The sequence below is a fragment of the Chiloscyllium plagiosum genome, chromosome 27 (genome assembly GCF_004010195.1).
Source record: "Chiloscyllium plagiosum isolate BGI_BamShark_2017 chromosome 27, ASM401019v2, whole genome shotgun sequence".
Classification (NCBI taxonomy): Eukaryota; Metazoa; Chordata; class Chondrichthyes; order Orectolobiformes; family Hemiscylliidae; genus Chiloscyllium; species Chiloscyllium plagiosum.
Window position 1 is genome coordinate 24937532 of NC_057736.1, and position 18013 is coordinate 24955544.

Sequence of the window (18013 nt, forward strand, 5' to 3'; positions counted from 1 at the left end):
CCTTGCTTCCTCCACGTTATGTAAGCTACCTTTTTCCTTTTGACAAGAAACTCCACTGCTCTCGTCATCCAAGGTTCCTTTATCTTACCCCTTCTTGCCTGTCTCAGTGGGACATATTTATTCATCACTCGCTACAACTGTTCCTTAACCAGTCTCCACATGTCTATAGTGCCTTTACTATGGAACAATTGCTCCCAATCCATGCTTCCTAACTCATGTCTAATCGCATCATAGTTTCCTCTTCCCCAATTAAATATCCTCCCATTTTGCCTAATCCTCTCCTTCTCCATAGCCAGGTAGAATGTGAGGCAGTTGTGGTCACTATCACCAAAAGCATGAGTGCACTGGTTCTCCATCCCCATTGTGTAAGATGTTAAATGCACTTGGCAAGAGAGAAATTGTCAGCCAAACAGAAAAGAAAGCAGTGAAGCGATAAAAGCTTTGAAACTTAAAAAAAGGATAGATTAATAATTTAAATATACCAACAATTCAGGATTACATTGAGGTACTAATGACAAAACTAAATCAGAATCATTCATGCTCAAACTAGATGCATTTTACTGTCAGATCGGTTGAGACAAACCAAGAAAATTGGTTTTACAATCTTAGATCCGATGACCAATGTAACATTTTCAGACAAAAAAAAAGAGTCCAAATCTAAGTACACAATTTCACAAATCTTAAAAAAAGCAGCGATTGTGGCTAGCTTTCTGCTATTCCAAATATTTTGAAAATCTATATAACAATACTTTGTATTATTGGACATCTTACTTGTAATTTAAATCATATATATTTTCAAAATGTTTTTGTCTAGAAAACAGAGATCTTCTATGGATAAGCTTATGCATAAGTAAGGAAAGATCTTGTGGTGCAGTAGTGGTGTGCTCTCTTAGCGAGGAGACCTGGGTTCAAGTCTTACCAGCTCGAGAGGTGTGTAATAACACTCTGAACAGGTTGACGAGAAAATATCTAAGCATGAGTACCAAATTATACAATTTATTTCTGAATTTTTTTTTTTCTGTTTAGGAATGGTGAACAAACATTATACACAAGTTGGTCTGTTCAGATGTAATTCACATTGATAACTCAACTGTGTTTAATAATAATTGCGAACTTACCGCAGTTGCTTTCTCCATCTCCCAATTGAACTCGAATGAAGTTCTCCATCCAGAATGGATCACAGAGACAACGCTTATTGAAAGAATCACACCGACCATGGTCTGAACAACTCAACTGACAGACTTTTATCCGGAGACAGAAGGGAGGTGAAGGTAGGGGAGTACAGCAGATTAGTAACGTTAGCTGTAAATACATGCTTTTTAACTCTAATATCTGGTTAAGCTATTTTGTTTTCAGTTGCAAACAAATACCAGACAGCAGGAACAAAATTCCTGTGTAAGCACAAATTGTTATTAATGTTTCTTACTACTTTCCATTCTTCAGGTCAGAATACAATGTCTTTATTTTGCCAAGCTACTTGTGTTATAATAAGATTTTTTAAATTTTAAATTAAAATAATCACAGAGGACACAGTTCAAGACTTAAGTGAGAATATTGTTTCAAGGGGTACAAGCTCCTGGTTTAAATGTATTTGCACATCTTATGATGGCAGTGCAAAAAGCCTAATCAAGCATCCACTCAGCTTCCTCAGAAAAGAAATTGTTAAGTGAGTCAACACATGACAAAGAATTTACAAAATGGAGTGAACAGTTTTCTTGCCCATTGAAGGCAACTCTTAGGGGTACACGAATAAGTCAGAAGAGGATGAACTCCACTTCTTCAACCAAACTGAGAGAACATTTAGTATAATGGGCAGCAAAACTTGCACCTACAAGAAATTGATGGCTAGTTTTGACAGGATTTCAGTGGCCTCAGAAGATATTACATTGAGAACAAAAAACGCAGCTTATGTTTAAGTACTATACACTGAAATAGCTGTTTGCACATACTAAATGATATAAGCTGCGGGTACAGGAAAATGTGACAACATCACCGTGAGCACTATCAGCAGAAATCAACATCTAGAATGAGGTGACCTGAAAAATTCATGCTTGAATTGTTTAAAGTGCAGAATCTTTCTAAAAGGCAAGCTTTATATGTCGCAGCTAACATCATCTTCGCAAACTTTAACAGAAGTTGATGGGTAGTTTTAATCTGACTGTGCCTGAATTTCAGCAGTTTAAGTTCATGAAGGCAGGCAGGGATCTTTCTAGTTGGCGTTGAACAGTTGCCCAATTTAAAGAAAAACCACGAATACTCTTCAGTTATGACAGGGCTGGACCCTTCAAGCTAGCTTAGCTACCTCATAATTGGCTAACTAAATAAATGGATTATAGACTTTATTCTGCAATATTCATTTGCAACACAAGCACAAGACTGTGCACATGTTAAAGCCAACTCACCCAGCATCGAGAAAAAGTTTCTGGTTACAGATATCATACCATCATTAGTGTTGGCGTGCATGCAAGCTTGTGAAACGTTTTTAGAAAGTAACAGAATATACCAAACCAGTACATTCTAACTTTCCTTTTAGGAACAGAATGTGGTACAAGTCAAATACTCGTAGCTTTATAGACTTTCATTGAAAGAAAAACGTGGAGAAGCCTTACACTTACTCCAGAGTGGGACCTATCCAATACAGGTGTAAGACTGTCCCAGAGTATATGCAAGTATTAGTATTAACAGAATTAGACATCTGCCCTCCTTCCTTTAGTATATCCACAACACTTCTACCCAATATTTGGTTGTAACACGTGGCTGCTTGAAAATAGACAGTTGACAAAGCAAATAATTAGGCATATGATTTGATCTGCTGCGTTAAAACCTCACTTCAGTATGTAATTCCTACGACCAGTGTGTTTGGATGTAAATGACTCAAACTAAGTTCAGAAGTTCTATAGAGCAAGTAGTGACGCAAATACAAATTCTACTGTGCTTCACAAAGATATTGATGGATAATTCAATTACATTTTTCAAGGGGAGAAACAGTTTTAATTTTGTTTTCTCCTTATATCAACATTTTAATGAGGAAAATATTTTGACTTGAGGAGCACATAATAAAGATGGTTTTACTTCACTGCCAATAATAATGCCTCCCTTCCAACCTGGTTTACTGCATCAGGTGCTCCCTATGTGGTCTTCTCTACATCGAGGAGATCAAGGATAGACTTAGGGAACAGTTCGCCAAGCATCACAGACAGGTCTGCAGGGACTGACCAGACCCCACCCCCCCTCCCCCCAAAGTCACCACCCATTTTAACTCCCTGTCCCACTCCCTTTCAGACATGACCATCCTTGGCCTCCTTCATTGCCGCAATGAATCACACCACAAATTGGAGGAACAATACCTCATCTTCCGCCTGGGCAGCCTACAGCCCGGAGAACTCAACAGGGAGTTCTCCAATTTCAATTAACCTCCCTTCTCATCCCCAGCTCCCTTCCCTGCCCCTCTCCCTCCCTTCCATCAACCAGATTAATTCCTCCCATTGACCAACCAGGTCTTACCCTGTATTGGTCTTCACCAATCCCCACCTTGCCCCCGCCACTCCCTTTATCTGCAACTCCCTCTACACTCACCCCCAGTCCTGAAGAAGGATTTTACCAAAACTTTGACTTCTCCACCTCCTGATGCTGCCTGGCTTGCTGTAGTCTTCCAGCCTCCTGCCTGTCTATTCATAATAATGTAACAGCCATACAGATACTTGTGAAGGGAGCTTAGTGTTTTTGCAAAAGATCAAGGACAAGATTTGAGGCATTCAGTGGAAACAATCATTTGACATTTGGTTGTCTCCTCCAGTCAGGATATTAAAAATAGAATAAGAAAGCATTTTAATCAGAGGTGACAGTGTTGAACTATTTTCATTCTCGGATCCCAGTTTTTTACTCTAGCTAGTGCTGGATGATTCCTTACAACTCCACATTAAAGTTCTCTATACAGAAAGGATAATGGCTACCAATCTGCTCTCTATTCTTTGACATTCTCTATAAAATATATAACTATAACAAGCATCAAAAAGCCAGAAGTTCATAATTCACGGCTAGATTAAAAAGCAACACACAATTCAAGAATAGTTCGTTTGAAAAGCATATTGTGCACCCCCAAATGGTATTAATACCATATTCATTTCTAAGACCTTGGGATCAGGAGTTTATTTTCCATCTAAAGTAAGCCAGGAGAGAAAATAAAAGATGTACCAGCGTTTTGACCAGAAAACTCAGTCAAACGGATAGATTTTCAGTAATTTCCCAAAGAAAGAGAGCCAGGTGGAGCAGTGAAAAAGGTGTAAGGAGGCAATTCTTGAGACTTGGATGAGTGAAGAGGAGACTGCCAGAAATCAGGACGCTCATGTAGGAGCAGGCTCAATGGGCTAAGTGGCCTGCTTCTATCGTAGAGGGAATCCGTGATTCTAGCCGGAATTATAACCTTGGAAGACCACAAAGCTGAAGGACAACAGAGAGATAGGGAGAACAAAACCATGGAGTGATTTGAAAATAAGCATGAGATGTCAAAAATCAAGACATTGGCTACAAGTCAAGCAAGGTAGATCTGTGTGAACACTGTGAAAAAATACTAGACTCTATACAATCAAACCAAATCTTGCTGGGACAAATGTATACTAAATATTTTAATAAATAACGCTCACTCACTGACTGTATTAACTTGGAGAGCCCGGAAAACTAAGAAGTCTGATTTCTGTTTCCGAAATTTATTCTTCAGTATCCGAGCAACATCCTGTCCCTTCAATATCTGATGTGCTTGTGTATTCCTCACGCAAAAGACAATCTGTGTACTGTGAAAGTAAATGAGGGAAAGTACAACTGAAAACACTTGCGACTCATAATTAGCAGTTACAGACTAGCCACAGTTTACAGCATTTTCTCACATTACCTTTAGGGTGAAGAAATCAGTCAATGCAAAACAGAGTTTCTTGCAAGCCAGCAAATATTTGAACAAAGATACTTCAAAAGTCTTATATACAATAGTTATGTACAGGTTTTCAACTTTTATACATTCTAACTGATGCCAATATATGAAGATTATGTTAAAGTACTATTAAGTGGAGGATTAATGGCAACATTGCATAGTTTTCTTTGAGAACACAAATCCCTGATGTTGCTACTTAATGCAAAGTTGGTAATTATTTTCTCAGCAGCCACCTCCAGTAATGTTCATGCTTACATCCGCACTAAAAGCTCCTCACCTCTGTTCAGTGTAAAGTTGAATTTTTTGCACAGTAATGTCCGAATCAAGGACTCCAAGCAGGACAGCTATTTGCCGAAGTAACATGCCCTTCTGTCTCTCGGTTAACCGACTGACGCTGACATCCAGGATAATTTCTACTAGATCATTCTTTCGAGGATCTGAAAAGAAAATAGAGTTAAAACTGTTACTTCAACTGTCAAATCTTTTAAAGTCCTTGACTTTTATGAACACTAACTTAACCTTCATCTTACATACAATCTTCCATGTGCAAAACAGTAAACTTGAACAAATATATTTTGTACGAGGTCACCATCATCCTTCAGAAATTGTACAGCCAATGGTTATGAAATATGTGACGCTACAAATCATTACTTTCATGAGCATACGATACATGACAATGAAACTGGTTTAAACAGGTTATGAGCGAATAGAGACATCCATAGTTTAAAGAAAAAAAAACTGCCTTGAATTCATATAGAGTCATAGAGATATACAGCACGAAAACAGACCCTTCGGTCCAACTTGTCTATGCCGACCAGATATCCCAATCTAATCTCGTCCAACTCATGAGCACACGGCCCATATCCCTCCAAATCCTTCCTGTTCATATACCCATCCAGATGCCTTTTAAATGTCGCAGTTGTACCAGCTTCCACCACTTCCTCTGACAGCTCATTCCACACACACACACCACCCTCTGCATGAAAATGTTGCCCTCCGGTCTCTTTTACAACTTTCCCCTCTCACCCTAAGCCAATGCCCTCTCGTTCTGGACTCTCCCACCCCGGGGAAGAGACTTTGTCTATTTACCCTAAACATGCCTCTCACGATTTTATAAACCTCCAGAAGGTCACCCCGCAGCCTCCTATGCACCAAGGAAAATAGCCCTAGCCTATTCAACCTTTCCCCAGAGCTCAAATCCTCCAACCCTGGCAACATCCTTGTAGTCTTTTCAAGTTTCACAACATCCTTCCGATAGGAAAGAAACAAGAACTGCACGCAATATTCTGAAAGTGGCCTGACCAACATCCTGTATAACTGCAACTTGACCTCCCAACTCCTTTACTCAATGCTCTGACCAATAAAGGAAAGCATACCAAATGCCTTCTGCATAATCCTATCTACCTGTGACACTACTTTCAAGGAGCTATGAACCTGCACTCCAAGGTCTCTGTTCAGCAACACTCCCTAGGACCTTACCATTAAGTGTATAAGTCCTGCTAAGATTGGCTTTTCTAAAATGCAGCACCTCACATTTTTCTAAACTAAACTCCATCTGCCACTCCTCAACCCATTTGCCCACCTGATCAAGATCGCGTTGAAATCTAAGGTAAACTTATTCGCTGTCCACTACACTTTCAATTTTGGGGTCATCGGCAACCTTACTAACTATACCTCTTAGGGTCACATCCAAATCATTTATATAAATGATGAAAAGGAGTGAACCCAGCACCGATCCTTGTGGCACTCCATTGATCACAGGCCTCCAGTCTGAAAAACAACCCTCCACCACCACCCTCTTTGAGCCATTTTTGAGTCTTCTTTGAGCCATTTCTGTATCCAATTGGCTGGTTCTCCTTGTATTCCATGAGCTATCTCTCATATTCTACAAGCAAAGGACAACTGTGAACCTCTCAAGTAAAGTGTAAACAATATTGCACAGTTCAAATCACTGGATTAAAATGGAAAGTTAAAATCCAAAATTTGGAAACTAAATTATTGACAATCTTTCCAGACTGACAATCTTTCCAGACTGACAATCTTTCCAGACTGACAATCTTTCCAGACTGACATTCATTCTTATAGACCCAACGTTATTGAAAAAGAATGCACCAAAAAGTAAAAACACATATAACACAATTACTATGTACAGTAGAAAACAGACATCAGTGCACACAAGTGAAAGAAATGGCCTCGATAGCAAATGGGCACACAAACTTAAGGTAAAATTTAGCTGAAATACAAATGGCTTTGGTGCCTGACATTGTCCTGGATATGGTGGCAATGAAAAAACATTTCAATCAACTGCCAGATTAAGTGCTTCAGTACATTCTCTTGGTTTCCAGGCTCATATTTTCTTTACAGTTCAAGTGAAATTCATGGATAAAGGTTGCATTTATGTAAATGAGACATCTCCAGGAATGAAAGCTCAAGAACCCTCCAGCAAAATAATGTTGAAGCATGTCCAATTTTCTGGCTTGTCAATTTCATGTTTGGTGTAAAATGGGTCCACTTTGATTCCCGTGCATTCTTTTCCTTTCTATCATTAGAAACTAGGATTTGTTGATTTGACTCTGACCTCTGGATCAGTTAGTTTGGAATTGAACAATACAGTGAAATTTGAAAGCATCACTGAAAGTGAACGGTGGTATTCAGACATTCCAGATTGTTAGAGGTGCCATGTTTTGAATGGGCTAAGTCAGCATTCCAACAAAGCAGGATAACAGGATATTAAAACTCCCAGGATGATTCTTGATGATGATCAGGGAAGACTCCTCCTGTACTGAGGACATTTTCCCCCAACAGCCAAGCCCAGAAACACCAGAACAACTGATCATTCAATCGCCCTGATTGCAGGATGTTACTAACATAATAATTTTCAGATGTTCTATAATTGCAAACCTTAATTATTATTTCAAAGCACACTTCAAAAACTATTTAGGAAACAAGTGTTGTTAGTTTATGTCTTTGCAGAAATATGTTGACTCGGTGACAATGTAAAAAAGGGTTTAAAAAACAATTACGTTAGATCTCAGAATAAATGAATTATGAAGGGACATCATACTTCTCTGAGCGAAAACATGGCTGGTACTCTATTTAGGATGTGAAGCATTTTAAAATTTAAAAAATAAAATCTTATGCCAGACCTTTTGACGAAATGCAGTAGCCCATTGGAAGATCAATTTCTACTCACCAGATCTCACTTCTAATGTTGCCCTGTCGATATGATTTTCTCCCTTTGCATCAGTTACTTTGAGACAAAATGTATATAATCCTTCAACCAAATTGGACAGGAAAAGCACAGGCTGGTGATCAGAGTTATTTAGCACATCCTATTACAGATTGGTAGAAAATGCAAAAGATAGAGAAATGAATGTTTAACGGCAATGTTTTTTTAAAGAATCCTATGTGTACAATGCACTTTCCAATATGCCGACGCATAGCAGACATCATACTATAGTTAAATAGCAATCAAGGCAAAAATCTTTAATTGTTCATTGTAATGAAAAATTCAACATTTTGCAACATATTTCTGGTCATGGTACAGAAAAATTGCTAGATTTTCCAATTATAGGAGAAAAGAAGTAATGGATAAACTGTTCGAACATTTTCTCATTTTCCAAAATTGCTCTCACAATTATCACAAAATTCATTCCTGCATCACCAGACTTTTAAACTAATTATTATGGACTGACACTAATGTTTGGCCGCCATGTGAATATTTACAACTGGCAATGATCATAAGCGTGTCTTTGGTGAAAGCAATGGTGAAGACATCACATTCTGATGATAACGAAAACCAAAAACTAATAAAAATGTGATTTAATGTATGAATACAATGCTCTAATTAGGAACCTTGCATTACAGTTATATTTCTTTGTGAACTTTTAAGATTTACCTATATTGAAGAAATCCTGGCCTTAACATAAATCTTACACACCAATCCCCATGACTCAAACATCCCATCCAAGTCAAGCATTCAGAAGGCTGTCAGGATATGGATTTCAAATTAAAAGCTGCTTGCCAAATCTTCGAAAGCTTGGGAAACATTACGGTAAAACAAAGATGAGAACAGCAGATCTTTGCTTTTTAAAAGATAGCCTTGAGGGCAATAAGGTGGTGTGCCCCCTTCCCTGTACACCTCCACCCCACCCTTTTCTGATGGCTCTCTCACTCACCACCACCACATCCCTACCCAGCACTGTGCCTGATTGAGTTGCCTGCCAGGCTTTTAGTAACGCTGCCTTTGCAAGCTCTGTTCCAGAGACTTCCCTCTCTGCCCCATCACTCCACTCCAAAGACAAATTGCTTCCAATTGCCAGAGACTGTCTCAGGCTTCAGCTTCATGGTGCTGGCTTTCCTGCTCATGAAAACATAGTTTACCAAATTGACCAGGTGTAAAGCAAGAAGCAGAAATGTTAATCAGGTCCTGTCATTGATACTGTCAGGACTTGCCTTGGGCCAGACCACACTGCATCTCTCGCTTCATGCCACCATTTCCATGCTCACTCACTCATTGACATGTGTCACATATCTAGTCAAACAATAAACAATTGGGTCTTTGTGCACCTTGGCAAGCCAGTAAACAATGTCTCAGAGAACTGGTATAGTGTTTTTCTAGTTCATTAAAAAATATGAGTTAGACCACTTACTCCAGCTGCTGGACTGCTCTCATCTCTTGTCCAAAGGTAGCTGACAATTCCCTTATCATCGGATGATTTTGATCCATCAAGCATAGCTGTGTTATTAGGAAGGGTGATCACAACATTGCCTGCTATCTTAGCAACTGGAGCCTTATTGACTTCTGTAAAACAGAAGCACATTTATTCTCCATTCCAGAGATCTTACAAAATATTAAAACTCCAACTCTATACATGAATTAAGTTTTAAGTGAAAAGCTGCATTTAAAAGCAGTTAGAAAACCTAAATAGTAACATCTCTAGTTTCTTTAATGATAAATTCAAAGATTTGACTTCCGATATGAACTGAATTTAAATGAACTATTCCACCTATCAGAACCATGCATGGTGGGCCCTTGTGCTTGTTCAATAACAAAATATTGTAAAGCATTTTAATTAAAATGGAGTGGCCCATTTACTGACTAACAAATTTATCACATTTCAGTAAATGTTAGTTAATCAATTTTTAAAGTCTGAATTCAATTTTAATTTCTTTAGAATTACTGTCTGGTCAGACAGTAAGGCATTAGTTTGTTATTAGGTGCTGTGGAGTACCATGGGCTGCTGGTGCTCGAGAGCGGGCCAGTTTTTTCCTGATTTTTTTTTGCTTTCTCTTTGGACATTGTGTGTGGGGGTGGGTGAGCTGCATTCAATTCAGTTATCTGGATAAATTCCATTCAATCTTTGCTATTATTTGTATCACTAATTACCATACAAAATAATAATAGCCTTCAATTCTATGGCTTTTATTTACTTTTTACAGATATACAGAGGAACCTTGATTATCCAAATATCAGATTACCTGAAGGGGATCTCAAGATCCCGATAGAAACATTACGTCAAAGACTGTTTCAACTCTGATCGCGTTTTTTGTTTAAAGGTACAATGATTAAAAATGAACTCGGCTCACTGAAATGCTGTCGAAACCAGTCCTGGACAGTCCAGGCACCGTCTCCAAATGACTGACCTCCCGCGGTCTCTCTTTCCCCACACTTTCCCTGGTGTTCTATACAGGGATGAATCCTAAACCCCTCCTTCCCCAGATAATCTCTTCAACATTGTCCTGTACAGGGCAGAGGTAGAACCTATATATATATATGTGTGTGTGTCACACACACACACAGACTGTGAGTGAGAGAGAAAAATAACACATTTGGAGACTTACCCCACAAAGACAGTAGCAGTCTTACTGTTGATATACAGTCTGGCCTCCTGGGTTGTGGGGGAGGAGGTTGAGTGAGATAGACAGGGGGAAGCGGGGTTGGAGCTGCAAGATTGAGGGTGGGCAGGGAGCAGTGTTTGATGGGGTTGGGGATGGGCAGGAGTAGACAGAGTTCAGGGTCTCACACGCTGGGTGCTGCTGCCTTGTCTTCTGAATGGAGAGCAGACTTCACAGAAAACTCCGAGCCCCAGAGGAAATCAATTAATCGAATAATCAATTATCCAAAAGAAATAATGCTCCGCCCATCTCATTCAGATAATCGAGGTTCCTCTGTATTGGTAAATGAACCTATATTTTCCCGAAATAGCATGCAGTAGAAGAAATGATGCCAAACTACACATGCCAAAAGCAAACCACTCTCTGGCACATCTACCACATGTACCAGGTGGGTTACTCTCTTCTGGCTGGGAAATTTGAGATGCAGCAGTTTTGAACTTGATACTTTTGATATAATCCAATATACGACGTTAGCATGCAAACTTAAAGTGCAGGGATTGAACAAAAACAAATACAACACAGGAACGCACTGCCTCCAACAGTAGCAGACTCACTAATTTTTCAGGCATTTAAATGGTCACTAAAAAGACACACGGACGAGAATGGAATAGTGTAGGTTAGATGGGCTTCAGATTGGTCCCACAGGTCTGCGGAACATTGAGGACTGAAGGGTCTGTACTGCGCTGTAATGTTCTATGTTCTACCTCTTCTGGCTCCAAACATACATTCTCTTCTTTGTCCTTGAGTGGGCCAACCCTTTCCCTGGCTACCCTCTTGTTTTTTTGTGTACCTATAAAAAGCCTCAGGATTCTCTTTAATCCTATTTGCCAACAACTTTTCATTACCCCTTTTCATCCTTCTAATTCCTTGTTTAAATCCTTTCCTACTTTCCTTATATACTTCAAGGGCTTTGTCAGTTTCCATCCTCTTAGATTTTATACATGCTTCTTTTTTTTTCTTTTTGACCAAGGCTATAACATCCCTGGTCATCCAAGTTCATGTAACTTGCCATACCCATCTTTCATTCTGGCAGGAACCTGCTGCTCCTGAACTCTTATCAACTGCTGCTTGAAATACTCCCAGATGTCAAATGTGGATTTACCCTCAAACAGCTGCCTCCAATCAAAGTTCTCCAGTTCTGCCTAGTGTTGTTGTGGTTCACCTTCCACCAATTTAACACCTTTATCCAAGCGCTGCTGTTATCCCTATCCATGAGTAACTTCAAACTCACAGCATTACGGTCACTGCTCCCAAAATGCTCCGTCACTGAAACTTCACTCATCTGGTTGGGCTCATTTCCCAAAACCAGGTCCAGTATAACCTTACCCTGGTTGGAGTGATTGCATACTATGTCAAGAAACCTTCCTGAATGGTCCTTTTAAATTCTGCCCTATCCAACCCCCTAACATGAAGTGAGTCCCAGTCAATGTAGGGCAAGTTAAAATCACCCATCACACCAACCCTGCTTTTTGTTTTTTAAATCCTTCTAAAATATGTCTACATGTTCTCTCCTCTGTCTCCCACTGGCTGTTGGGAAGCTTTTAGTATACCCCCAGCATTATGGTTTCACCTTTCCTATTCCTGAATTCTCCCTGACTGGGAGTAGCATACTGACATGGATAAAGGAAGTGGTTGGCAGACAGGAAACAAACAGTCGGAATAAACAGGTCTCTTTTCCTGAGTGGCAGGAAGAACTGATGTGGTATGGAAATGATCAGTGCTTGGAACCTAGTTATTTCACAAAATATATTTTAGCTGAGGGAACAAAATGTAATATCTCCAAGATTGCTAATGACATAAAGTTGGCTCAGAGGGTGAGCTATGTAGAGATGGTTCAATGTGATTTGGACAGGCTTAGTGAGGAGGCAAATGTATGGAAGATGAAGTATAATATGACTAAATTTGAGATTATCCAGTTTGGTAAGGAAAGCAGATTATCTGAATGGCGATAGATTGGGAAACGGGGAGGTACAACAACACCTGAGTGTCCTTCTACACCATTTACTGAAAGTAAACACGCAAGTGCAGCAGCTGAAGTAGGCAAATGGTAAGATGGCCTTCATAGACCAGGATTCAATTAAAGGAGCAGGGATGTCTGTCTGCATATTATACAGGGCATTACTGAGAGCCCTCAGAGTATTGTGTGCAGTTTGGTCTCCTTATCTAAGGAAAGATGTTGCAGCTACGGAGGGAGTGCCACAAAGCATTATCAGACAGCATTATCAGATTGCTTACTGGGATGATAGGACTGATGCATGAAGAAAGACTGGATAGGTTAGAGCTATATTCACTTGAGTTCAGAAGAATGAGGGAGGACCTCAAAAAGCTATAAAGTTCTAACAGGACTAGTCAAGGTAAATGCAAGAAAGATGCTCCCAATCCAGGAAGACCAGAACCAGGGGTCACAGTTTGAACAATACAGGTTAGGCCATAAAGTCAGATATGAGGAGAAATTTCTTCACATAAAAAAGGTGGCGAGTCTGTAGAATTCTCTGCCACAGTTTGCAGTTGAGATCAAAATACTTAATGTTGTTCAAGAAGATGTCAGGTGTAGTTCTTAGAGCTGAAGGGATTAAAAGGTACAGGTAGAAAGCAGAACTGAATTGGATCTTTCAGCCATGATCACAATGAGTGGTGTTGCAGGTTCACAGCCTGAATGGCCTACTCCCGCTCCTATTTTCTATGTTTCTACGTCTATTGGACAATGTTTGACTTTGCAATGGTTAGAATGGAGACCTCAGCAAAAAGGATATCCCTTCACATTTAAACCTTTATTTCCTGCACAGTAACAATCAAATTAACATTATCTAACAGCTACTTTCAATATTTCCCATTCTGTATATAAAACACATGGTGTAAACGAGAACCAATTAATTTAACTAATTTTTAGAATTGTTATCATTGGAATAGTTAAATTCAGGCTCAAATATGATTTGAAACTGTGTTGCTCCATGACTTTGTAAAGTTTTGCCATGATTCTCCTCAATCAGAAACTTTATTAACCAAAGCCCTGTGCTACTTGAAAAAACCTTGGCTTTTAATGCACTCTGCTAAAAACATGAAATAAAAAAGTCCTTCACAGAACAGATAAAAGCATTTGCAAGACGACGTATAAAAGGTGACTATTAGAGTCATTACTTTGACCACATTTTTTTTTTCATTTTAGCAGCTGACTTTTACCTACTGCAATCCGTTACAGATCTGAAAGGAAAACATACCCTCTCTCACAATGATTCTGACAGAATCATGGCTTTCCAGGTTTCGTTCATCCTTCACCGTCAGTGTAATCTCATATGACCCAACCTGAAGACCTGTTACTGTGGCAATGGCACTGTCTGCATTCTCGATTTTCACACCGTCAGGGCCACTGAAATACAAAACCAATCAAGTTCACCTTAAGTTTGTGTTAACAGGAGGCAGCTACAGTTATCTCGGACTCCAGGTTAAGAGCGTTTGTTGTCTGAAGATGTCAGGATGCGCATTTCATAATCCTATTTGCACTGACATGTCACAAGGCTACTAGAAATTGAAATGTATTGAATATGCTTGAGACAAGTTTCAGCAACCCTGCAGCAAGATACCCTGCAGAAACTGTGTTTTATCGCAAGGATAATTCTGAATAATAACTAGGCATATTTCCTTTCCTTCATAGAAATTCCACGTAATCAGGATTTTGGCCAACTTTTTCACCTGCTTCCAATGGCACTCAAAAAAGGATAATAAAAATCCTTTGAAAACAAATTGTTTGGGCAAAATATTAGAATCTAGGTCATTCCTAAATTAAACATTTCAGTTTTGTCATTTTAATCAATACACAAAACTTAAATTGCTAATGCAATAGTCAATAAAAATAATCACTGACTTACAAAGCTTGTCTGAGACCAAGTGTTTTAACTACTAATTTAAACATTGTGAATATATTTAATATTTTGAACAAGATTGGTTAATTATTTAACAAGGAAGGTGGTTATGAAATTTGAACACTTGGGGCCAGGCAGAGGAGTGCGAACGTCACGCTAATCACAGAGGCTCATTCTGTTGGAGAACCTGGGCTCAGAAAGCACTGCCCCCGTGACCAATCAATGCAAGTTCATTCCTGTACCTGAGACACACAGAAGTAGTGAGGAGGTCCTTGTCAAATCAAAATTCTGTCTCTCTCCTGCACCAGATTGCTTCTTGCCCACATTTCCTGCTGATTGTCACATTGGGCAACAACCAATATGCTTGTGGTTCTGGACCTTACTAAATTGTGAACTTTGTAGAAACTACAGAAGATATTTACCAGAAAGACTTCAAGGATGACGGACCACGGAGAAGCTGAATCTTCCCTCCTTAAAACTATGAAGCCAGAAGAAATTTGACACAGGTGCATGAAATTACAAAGGGATTAGATAGAGTAAGTCAAAACTGTTTCAAATGGCTAAAGGATTGATCCAGATTTTGACTTTGCAAGTTGATTGTGTTATGACACAGGGTAAACCCCGCTGCTAATTTAAACCAGCAACGCAGATAAGATTCACCCTGCGCTGTAATCTGTTAAAACTTGTGAGGTAAAGAATTATCCAAAGTAAAAATTTAAGAACTTTATTCTTTCAGTCGAACAGAGAATATTAACCTAACAACTTACAACTCCTTTCTCTTAAACCTATCTTCTACCTCCCCCCTCTACAATACTGGTCTGATAAAAATCCCAATTAAGATTTTACAAAAAAAAAGTTTCAAAACCAGTCAACTTTGCAGAATGTCCTCTGTAGATTTTCCTGTCTTCTTTTCTTCTTCTTCTTCAGGATTCTGCTTCCCAGGTCTTTGATAGATAAAGGTACCTTTAAGATAGCAGCTCTTTCTGCAAGCAGTCTCTCTGGTTGTTGGTGCTCGCTGCTCTGTGTACTTATTCAAAATGTCTGATATTTATACCCCAAAACATCGGATCATTTCATTGGTTTAGTGTTGTCAAAACATTATTTTTTTCAAATGCAATTGGATTTTGGTAACTTGGGCATAATTTAAACTGATTGGCCAAATTTGAATTTGTTTTTGTATCCTGGCAACATAGCTCTTAGCTAGTTGTTTCAATCCATTGTTACATTTTAAATTTTCCAGTATTCTCTGTGCTTCTCTAAGTCATTGCTAGCTTTTCAACTCTCTTAAAAGGTAGAGTACACCCAAAGCTTCATAACAATTTGCAAAAGTGCCAGCAGGCAACAAGACGAAAAACGTTCACACAAAGAATGGCTAGAATTTTGAACATACTCCTTCCAATATATTGGAATGAATGCAGACTCAAATTAATATTCCAAAGGGAAAACAGATAAATGCTTCAACATATTTAATGACAACAGTTGAGGCGGGGAGGGATGCAGCAGGAGAAGGTGCTAGGACTGACTGGGTTACTCTTGATGTGGAGGAACCAGTGTTGGACTGGGGTGGACAAAGTTAAAAATCACACAAAACCAGAGTATAGTCCTACAACTTTAGTTGGTAGCTGTCTGATGAAGGAGCAGCACTCCAAAAGCCATTGCTTTCAAATTAATCTGTTGGATTATAACCTGGTGTTGTGTGATTTTTAACTAGGTTACTCTTGGAAAGAAGTGATGCACACTTGTTGACACTCTTTCGTGCTACACTATACTATCCTCTAGAACACAAAGTACAGCACAAAGGTGCTGAACAGAATCTGTCAAAAATGAGATGAGGTATAAGGGGTCATAGAAACAGAGGCAGCCCCAAGGCACCTGATGTCTCTAACTAGGCCAGCTTGGGGCTGCAAAGTGAAGTTTTGGCTTCGGCATACCGCCTGTATTATTCTTGGTGTGTTACCTTGCCTGTACAAAGGGTGTGCACACATCCTAGAAAATCTGACAGTGTAATCTGTTCGAAAAGACAACCTATCACAACTGAGGAATCACATGTTATGTTTGGACAAAGCAAAGGGCTTACAAGGAGAATGCATAAGTTACATTTATAGGCCAATTCTGGTCACAGTTTGAGGCAAAGAGGGAAAATGTTCCACTTCGCAACTCCAACAAATACAGGTCATGACTTCCTTATTATAACCACAGGGTGGCACTCCAAATTTCTAGTTTTGTTGAGTTGTACACTGCTGACATTACCCTCACAAGCACAAGCCAACTTCCTCAAGTAAATGGATTATGCTATCACTGGGATATAAAGTAGGGTCTGAATATTTGCACAGAGATTCAGTTAAAGCTCACTCTCGGGCACAACATCAATGAGGTTGTGCCCGATTTCCAGGCTCTATGAATAAAGTAATGTTTTTAACCATATCACAGACTTGGTTCACCAGTTGCCTTTAGAAAACAGAATGTATTGCAAATCTGTCCTATTGGAGATGGCAACAAATGTAAGCCAAACATGATGGGAAGATTGTGGACCAGACATTCTGATGGCCAGAGAATCACTTGTAACAATGTTATTGCTTTAAGAGGTATATTTACCATGGGTTTTTTTTTCCAATGAAGAGAGGTTCAGATAGAAATGACAAGCAGTCTGCTCAAAGCTAATGAAGTAAATAATTTGAGAGGCCTTGGATGTTTTTAAATAGTTGGAACAACAGAAGCAGCCTGAATGGGTGGGGTCCTGGTCCCACAGTGCCAGGATTTTTAGTTTTAGCTTTCTACAGTTACTGGGGTCTTGAGGCTGAATGTAGACGCTCTTGACTCTGTTACAGCTAAACACTTGGGTTCTCTTCCTGCTGCTAGAACTACATATGAGATAATCTGTTTTACTGAATTTGCCTTTGCTAAGGGTGTGATAATGGGATGATAATGGGAAGTTACTACATTGGAACAGATAATTAGTAATGTATATATTAGCTTGTTAGGTATTTCGATAGAGTTTCAGTGAAGCCAGTTATTCTCTTTTTATTTGTCTGTATTTTGACTGTAGTGTAAAATAAAGTGTATTTTGCTTCAAGTCGATAATTTTACCAATCAAATTGCATATGGAACATGTCTTACATTTACCTTTAAAATAAGCAAACGTTCGGGTCTAGGCTACCTTCTAAATATATTTTGAGGGGGGTTTGTTCTGGTCCATAACCACTAGAACACTGATTACTGGAGTTGTATGTTGGGACCATGCAGAAGGCCCCACATCTGGTCAGGCAACTGAATTTTACCATGGACAGCTTGTGTCTGAAACCCTCTCAAAGAGTTTATTAAAGTTAGAGAA

General features: G+C 39.2%; 1 protein-coding gene across 6 annotated transcripts in view; it reads right to left on the reverse strand.

The window, feature by feature from the left end:
- Positions 1-18013, reverse strand: part of LOC122563664 (dyslexia-associated protein KIAA0319-like protein) — a 110288-nt gene that overhangs the window by 14096 nt on the left and 78179 nt on the right. For 5 of the 6 annotated variants that reach the window (XM_043717703.1, XM_043717700.1, XM_043717701.1 and 2 more), the window contains 6 exons: positions 14041-14189; positions 9577-9728; positions 8118-8256; positions 5202-5361; positions 4648-4790; positions 1119-1241 (listed from right to left, as the gene is read on the reverse strand). In XM_043717703.1, the coding sequence (XP_043573638.1) occupies positions 1119-1241; positions 4648-4790; positions 5202-5361; positions 8118-8256; positions 9577-9728; positions 14041-14189 (866 nt within the window). The remainder of the gene's footprint in view (positions 1-1118; positions 1242-4647; positions 4791-5201; positions 5362-8117; positions 8257-9576; positions 9729-14040; positions 14190-18013) is intronic. The other variant, XM_043717702.1, reaches the window with a different exon arrangement.